This window comes from Lathyrus oleraceus, chromosome 6, assembly GCF_024323335.1.
Source record: "Lathyrus oleraceus cultivar Zhongwan6 chromosome 6, CAAS_Psat_ZW6_1.0, whole genome shotgun sequence".
NCBI lineage: Eukaryota > Viridiplantae > Streptophyta > Magnoliopsida > Fabales > Fabaceae > Lathyrus > Lathyrus oleraceus.
Window position 1 is genome coordinate 309,170,344 of NC_066584.1, and position 8,367 is coordinate 309,178,710.

Sequence of the window (8,367 nt, forward strand, 5' to 3'; positions counted from 1 at the left end):
TTTTATCTAACTCATTGTTTCTTTTTCTTCAAGTTGATGTTGTTGTTCAACTATTTGCAAAAAGAATTGAGCCTACAATTGTCTTATATTATCAAGAACATCGTTGTTATATGATGATTGATCATCATATATCTACAAATACAAATAATAAAATAATTAAACAAGAACATGTTAAACATGAAGTGACACATGAAAACCTAAGCCAGATAAATTAAAATAAAGGATAAGACAGACTAGAAATATCATCCCATGTGATACATTACATGAAAATCTACGCTAGATAAATTGAAATAAATGAGGCTAAGATTAGTCCATGTGATGAGTAAGAGGTGCACTAATCTATGGATGCATATGCAATGTCATCTTTATATAACCTATATGTATGGTTAGTACTAGAGAGGGTATCAATGATGGACAAGAAAAAAAGACTCAATTGAAACTTAATTGGTAACTCAGGTTGACTTGGAGCAGCACATATAACAATAAAAAGGCCATAAAACCATAAAATAATTGTGAAAACACCACTATTCTCGTGTGGTTAATGAAGGGTTCATATTGGTTATTAGATAAATGATGAGGTGAAATTTAAAACGACAAAGATTACAAGATAAATGGCATAGATAAAATGCTATAAAGTATTATCATGCATCAAACTTGGGTCTAACTTTATGAGAATGTAAGTCACCCTAGCCTTCTTGCACAATTTACTTCACTAGGCATATAGAAAGATCAATCTAAGCTAAATTTCATTTTATTCAACCAATTCTAAATTTTTTCCCACTTAAAAACTCATAACTCTTCTTTTGTATCAAAATAATAGAGAAACAGAGACTCAACTCATGGAGAACACTATTAAAATTTTAAAAGATCAATAATTCATGAAACAAAATATCAAGCAATTTATTTTATACCAGTACATGCTAAGAGTAGTTCAGTTATAATTTTAAATAAAATTGTTAACCACAATCACAAAAAGCAATATCGAGTACTTAGTATGAAATAAGTTAAGAGCAAAAGAAACATTATAGTCGTATATTTGACATTTAAATTAAAAAAATAAAATCATATTTATCTACTCCGATTGATGCGATTTCTGAAATGCTAAAGCAATATCGATCTAACTCAAGGTAAATTAAATAAAAGTAAAAACAACTGTAGTCATACATGTGAAGTTTAAATGAAATATAAAATAAATATTTACCTATTCTCGTTAATACCCGAGAGCTTCCAAAGAAAACTGTAGGGAGATTAATGAATTGGGAAGGACCCTCAACAACCAACGCTTTAAAACCCTTCAAATAAACAAAATAACAAATTACTAACTGAAGTTGTAAACAAAGAAAAATAAATATAAAGGAATGTGAGATCAAGAGAGACTATTAACTTTGAGGATGCAAATGAGTGAGACTTTATACATAAATAAGGAAAAAAAGTAGTTATTGTTTTTATAAAATTAAGACGCAAAACAAAAAGCCTGAGCCATTTTTATTAAGAGACTCATAATGGTTTGTTTTAGGATTTATATTTAGGATATGATAACTAGTAGTGTTTTTGAGATGTGGTCTTGCATAGAAATCAAATAAATTTCGTGATGTATTGTAATAAGATGGTATCATATGTTGTGAATTAGAAGCAATAAGGGGCCTTAAGAGATTGGTTGCCTGAGGCTCACCAAAACAAAATCTAGAAATCAATACTGACCATGTAGTTGAAGCTTTTGTTGCAGAGTTAAACCTGGAATTAAGACATTGGTTAGAAAAATACACAAAATTGAAAGCTCAATGCTATATGCATTGAGATACAAGTCAGAAAACTCAACACTTAAAACAATATAACTAGAAAATATGAAATCAATATATAAATGCAGTATGAGTATCAGTAAAGATTTATGTGTTGAAATTTTCAACCCTATATATCAACGTTAAAGCAATAACCCAAACCATCAAAAACTACTGAAATAATGACATATGACTAATTTTTAAAACTGCACAAATATAATCCAACTTATAATTTTTCCTTTCTGTAAAAAATAAATAGTAAAAGAATCACATAACCTATGAGAACTCTCCTCAAAAGCTTAAAAGTATTTGCCAATTCAGACTTATTGCTTAGATTGAAACTTACCCGACCAACAAAAAAGACCAACATCTTACATAGTCGGAAAGAAATTGAAATGAAATTTGGTTTCTGTAATAAATCTAAGTCAGAGCTCTAAAATTAAAATTAAAATGTACATGCTTATGAAAAGACATACCATGTTGTATCCTAATGCACCCGATACTAAAAAATCTAAGCATTTAAACCTAAAAGCATGTGCTAAGATTCTACCCACACAAAACCATCTTAAGATTGGTCACCAGTGTCTTCTTTATTTGTCGAAATTCAAACTCAAAATAACCACATTAATAGTTGATTTGAGTTTGAAGAACACGTAGAAGATGGACTTGTTATTAAGTGTCAAAAGATTTAAAGTCCAAGTGAAATGAACCAGAAGGCGTTAGATCCTTGGCCATCAAACTTGAAATTAAAATAAAATGTCTTATGTTGATTTTCTTTGCAAGGCTAGATCTGATAGTGTTTGTTTCCGTTGAATGTATCAGTGGAGAGTAATATCCTATAGAAAAATAGAGGTGAACAAAGATGATTGAAAGAGGGAAAATGGTGAACGAAGAAGGCCATGGGGTTTCAAAGCCATGAACAAGGTAAAAACTAAACATTACATTGAGGGTTTGAAGTTGTGAGTGAGAAGAACACTCAAGAATAAGGGTTTGACGTGAAGGGAGACTTCATAATATTTTTTTGTAGGCAGTAGGTTTATAGAGCAAAAAAGCGAATAAGAAAATAAATAACATATTACATTCAATATTTACATATTTTCCACTATTTCTAATTCTTGCGCGCGTTTTTAACAAAATTACGTGTCATTTAAAATATATTTTATTTACTTTAAATATAATGTACCATTCACACCTCTTAAATTGAAAAATTAGTGTAAAATATTATTCACTAAAACTAAATTTTGCAATATACTTACAAAATAGCCATTAGGTATATAAGTTATACCTTTTTTTACTAAAATAGATATAATATTAATAATTCTTTTGTCATTCCTGCACGAGTGTTAAACTATAAAACAATATATAAAGTATGATATTTGCGAGATTTTAGTTTTTACTTAAACTAAAACACATATATAATTATTTTATTATAATAATTATAAGTCTTAATTGATTAGTGATTAAATTAAATATATTTAATTATAATTTTGATCCTCTATTTTATCCAATTCACGAAAATGGTCCCTCTATTTTAAATATAAACAACTTTGATCATCTTTCATACTTTTGCAATTAAATTTAACGATACTTTCAATTTTTAAATGACATGTTTCTCGTGAAACATGAAAAATAATTGTATATAAATCTACTGTTAAATTTTATAAATAAAAATAGAAGTTAAAAAAAATCTCATCAATTTTCTATAAAAAAACATGAGAGGAGAACAAAAACCATTTGAATTTAAAACAGGAAGAATATTTTCGTGATTAGATAAAATAGGAGGACAAAAATTATAATTTAATCAATTAAATAATAAAAATAATAATTTTTTAATTAAATAATATATATTTTAAACATGATCATATAATCTAATATAACAATTTGCAAATCACACCTTAAAACAAGTGAAATCAAACAACATTATTTTCATGATAATCCATGTCCCCGATTGAGAAAATGTGTCAATCATTTAGTTTATATGATTATTTAATCTAGATTTTGTTAAGCACATTCTTAATTATTAAATTAATTTAAATATTTTAATATGATCTACTAGTATGTTATAAATTTAATTACAATTTTGTTTCCTCTATTTGATATTGATTTGATCCACAAAATTAATTCATCTATTTTAAATTTAAATAATTTTGATTTTTCTCTCATATTTTACATTTAAAACTAATGATATTTTTCTTTTTTAAATAATAAATTCATTATGAAATATGACAAATAATCATATATATAAATTTATTATAGACTTTATAAATAAAAGTATAAGTTAAAAAATAAAAAATTTATCGATTTTTTATAAAAAAAAGTAAGGGAGACCAAATTATTTAAACTTAAAATAATAGATGATTAATTTCGTAAATCAGATAAAATTTAAAAATATAGAAAAACATTTTAACCATGTAATCATTTAATATTTTTTATAGAAAAACATTTTAATCATTTTTTATAGAAATGCATTTTATATGTGTATTGTATAATTATAATGATTTACTTATCTTCTAAAAAAAAGGTCACCAACTCACAACGTGTGTTTGTTAAAATTGAAATCTCACTAGTAAAATAAAATTGAAATCTCATGTTTGGTTACGGTAAAAAAAAAAAAGTGTTCACTTTTGTGTTTGTTTTCTTTCAGAATGGTGTGAAACTGAGGCGCCGTCAAACGTGACTAAAAAATAATCACTTTTTTCACCGCCGTCTTACAGCTTATTTACTCTCGAGATCTGCTTATCATCTACTGCCACGTGTTCAAAACCACAACAACTTAACCAAGAAATCATAAAACCCACGCGCGAAAAATGGCGCGTGACTATAGTTTTCTTTTTCTATTGTCCGAAAAATTAAAATTACTACAAAGGCTTTATCACAACCATTCAATTTTCTTCTTCGACTTTTATCTTCCTTTATCTCTTTCTCTCTCCAAATCGAAACCCTAAAAATTTCATCTTTCATAATCTCACGATCTTACTCTAAATTTTCTCACAAAAATCTCTCCTTTTCGAGATAAAGATTGTCATCCGATTCAATTCTCTACAGATCGGGTTTTGATTTTGGATAATCTCATCTCAATCTCACCCTGATTTCAACACATTGTTGCTCTCGCATGGGTAAGATTCTGAGAGAAACATCGAGGCCTTCCTCAACTTCGTCACCGGGAACACCTTCTTCCGGTCCGGCAACTACATCGTCGACATCGATAACCGAAACGGTCAAAGGCTCGCACCGGTTCAAGATAACGGGGTATTCGTTATCGAAGGGGATTGGAGTTGGGAAGTACATAGCATCGGAGATATTCTCGGTGGGAGGGTACGATTGGGCGATCTATTTCTACCCTGATGGGAAGAGCGTGGAAGATAATGCTACGTATGTGTCGCTTTTCATCGCGCTTGCAAGCGAAGGAACTGATGTTAGGGCTCTTTTTGAATTGACCCTTTTGGATCAGAGTGGGAAAGAGAGGCATAAGGTTCATAGCCATTTCGAGAGGACGTTGGAGAGTGGACCGTACACCTTGAAATACCGTGGTAGCATGTGGTTAGTTATCAGTCCTTACTGAGTTCGTTTTGGATAAAAAAATGTCATTTTTAAATTTTTATTAATTTAAAATTTAGTTTTTATATGTTATGATCCCATTCTGTGTTTGAGGGTAGTGCTTGTTATGCTTCACACCTGATGAATTTTTCAGATTTTGTTTAAACTTTGAGTGATTGATTTTCATGTTCTTGAATATCCAATGTTGGATACTTGGAATGGTGGGGGAGTGTTTACTCAAAGTTTAGTTGCATACCTATACTTACCCATGTGGTTTTTATTCTTAAGAAAGATGAAAATTTGTGTTATATGTGTGTATATATCTATGACTTGAAAATTATCAAGTGTTTTGATCGTTGTTTAAAATTCTGATTTATATTGAAATTTAGCTGTCTCCCATTGAATGTATTTGTTGATTACTTGATTTTGGTTTGGCCAAATTTTTCCTGGTAAATTGAATTCGTGGAACTGATGTGACAATGGAAGTTGTACAGTTTGGTAAAGGCTAATTGTTCTAAATTTTGTCTTTCAGGGGATACAAAAGATTTTTTAAGAGAACATCACTAGAGACATCAGATTACCTTAAAGATGATTGCCTTAGTGTTAATTGTAGCGTTGGTGTTGTAAAGTCACACACAGAGGGCCCTAAAACATTTTCTATTGCAATAACACCTTCTAATATTGGTCACCAGTTTGGGAAGCTACTAGAAAGTGGAAAAGGCAGTGATGTGAGTTTTGAGGTGGATGGTGAAACTTTTGCGGCTCATAAATTGGTACTAGCAGCCCGATCAGCTGTTTTTAGAGCTCAGCTTTTTGGTCCTATGAAAGATCAGAATACCCGGTGTATTAACGTTGAAGATATGGAAGCTCCGGTTTTCAAGGTTCACATAAATTTGCCGTGCTTCCTCTTTTTTCTATTTAATTTATGTTTGCGACGCAGTTGTAAAATATGTTCCGATTATTCTATTTGTCTCTGTCCTGATATATAGACATTGCACTTCATATAAGTTTGGAGTCTTTCCCTATGTTTTCCCCTTATTATCATTGTTAAGAATAGCATTGCAACCGCTGGAATATGTCCAATCCTGCCCGCTTTTGGCTTTAGTTGGATCTAACAAGAGGTGAACAATTTCACCGTGTCAGTTTTCTCTCTCTTCATAGAAATGGTCACTTTTGAGTTTTGAAAAATTCCATTCTTGCCGGTTGCAAATTGCGAGTATTATTTACAGTTGGATGTTTTTGAAGAGATTTTGAAGGTTCAAGCAGAACACAACAATAGAAAACACGGTACTTCGTTGAAGAATGTCTCTAATTTTTTGCCAACATTTTCTTCCCGCTTCCTGCTTTTATGTCTTAAAAAAATAATAATGAGATTCATATTTTTATAAGAATGTGGGCAGTCTACTGAGATGTGAGATTGGGAAGAAACATGTGCACCTTTTTGAAAGACACCCCCAAAGTTCTTGTATAAATTGACTGTAGTTATGAGTTCCTTTCTGATTTTGGTTCCATTGTTGCTTGGTTCATGTTTCACAAGTTGTTCTAGCTGGTTTATCGAGTTCTTGTTTATACACTTTATCAAATCTTGTACTTTCAACTAGCCTTTGACTTTATGCAGTTTGTACTTGTATTTATTTGTGGTATTATTTTGTTTACAAGCTTAATAATATGCATATGGAATGTGCAACTTGTCTGCTGTGCTATGCCATATTTTCCATTTTGCAGGCAATGCTTCATTTCATATATTGGGACTCACTGCCTGACATGCAAGAGCTCACTGGGATTAACTCAAAATGGGCAACTACCTTGATGGCTCAGCATCTGCTAGCAGCAGCTGATCGATATGGGTTAGAAAGACTTAGGCTGATGTGTGAAGCAAGTCTATGTGAAGATGTTGCAATAAACACTGTAGCTACAACTTTAGCTTTGGCAGAGCAGCACCATTGTTTCCAGCTGAAAGCAGTCTGTCTGAAATTCATTGCAAGGCCTGAAAATCTTAGAGGTTTGTTTTAGTTAATTGAACTTATATTTTGTCACAAACAAACATCATTAAACTCAAGGCCTGAAGTCAGTATGTTGCTATCAATGCCAATTAAACTCATTAATGATTTTTCATTAAGGAACTTTTTTTATGTATTCTTTTTAATATCAAAACTACAACTAATTTTCTGATGCAAATCAAGTTTAGCAACTTTGGAGGTTTTGATGTGGTTGTAATTCTTAAACTCTTTTAATTAGGATGCTATAGAAAATACTGGTAGAATAACAACTAAACAATTGCTTGTACCTATTTGTTCTTCATCCAGAACAGTGATTATCAACTGAAGTTTTATGTTTCCTTTTCTTTTTTTCAGCTGTGATGCAAACTGATGGTTTCGAGTACTTGAAGGAAAGTTGCCCATCTGTTTTGACTGAGCTTTTGGAGTACGTGGCTAGATTTACCGAGCATTCGGACTTTTTATGCAAGCATAGGAACGAAGCAATCCTCGATGGCAGTGATGTAAATGGAAGGCGGGTGAAGCAAAGACTATACTGTGAAAAATGACCAGGTCACCGAAGAACCCTGTTCCACTCACATTAAAAAATTTTCAGTGAGCCATGGATAGAGGGATATGATAAGCATTTATAGGATTAGTGGCAATTTTTATTTGTCGTAGATTACTCCATGTCTAGGTGTAAATGTAATGTGTTTGGTGTTGTTGCAGGTTTGTCTTCGATAGGTTTCTCACTTTCTCTAACATTGTGTTCTCTGTTGTATTAAAACTTTTTTCTGAAATGAAAATTATTGATGAATCTGACCATTTGCTGTTTGATTTGAATTTCTACATATTACTAATTACCTGAAAGAAGCCAAGTTTTTGTGGAAACAAAGATTATAACGTTTTTGTGTGGATATTCTTGTGAAGGCACATGTAAATAAGTGTGTAGATGCTGCATAATCACTTGGAATGTCCTGGGGACTTATGGTCCAAGATAGTCTAAAACTCAAGTGAAGAAATACAAATCCATTGCAGATTCTCTAATTTTTAGAAGTTCTGGATTCGACTTGGAA

At 31.0% G+C, this 8,367-nt stretch overlaps 1 protein-coding gene across 2 annotated transcripts; it reads left to right on the forward strand.

Moving 5' to 3' along the window:
• Positions 1 to 4,643: 4,643 nt before the first annotated feature.
• On the forward strand, positions 4,644 to 8,116 carry LOC127090958 (BTB/POZ and MATH domain-containing protein 2). Of its 2 annotated transcripts, XM_051029438.1 has the most exons (5): positions 4,644 to 5,318; positions 5,848 to 6,213; positions 6,331 to 6,361; positions 6,975 to 7,317; positions 7,670 to 8,116. In XM_051029438.1, the coding sequence occupies exons 1-5, from the start codon at positions 4,891 to 4,893 to the stop codon at positions 7,858 to 7,860; spliced, it is 1,359 nt and encodes a 452-aa protein (XP_050885395.1). In that variant the 5' UTR covers positions 4,644 to 4,890; the 3' UTR covers positions 7,861 to 8,116. The 2 variants fall into 2 exon arrangements, with proteins under 2 accessions (XP_050885395.1, XP_050885394.1); XM_051029437.1 differs by lacking the exon at positions 6,331 to 6,361 and having other exon boundaries at positions 5,848 to 6,196; positions 7,041 to 7,317.
• Positions 8,117 to 8,367: the final 251 nt, after the last annotated feature.

Excerpts from the sequence above, each read along its gene's own strand:
- LOC127090958 (XM_051029438.1), top strand. The coding sequence starts at position 4,891 with ATGGGTAAGATTCTGAGAGAAACATCGAGGCCTTCCTCAACTTCGTCA. Across the intron at positions 5,319-5,847 it reads AAATACCGTGGTAGCATGTG|GGGATACAAAAGATTTTTTA; the intron begins GTTAGTTATCAG and ends TTTGTCTTTCAG. Across the intron at positions 7,318-7,669 it reads AAGGCCTGAAAATCTTAGAG|CTGTGATGCAAACTGATGGT; the intron begins GTTTGTTTTAGT and ends TCTTTTTTTCAG.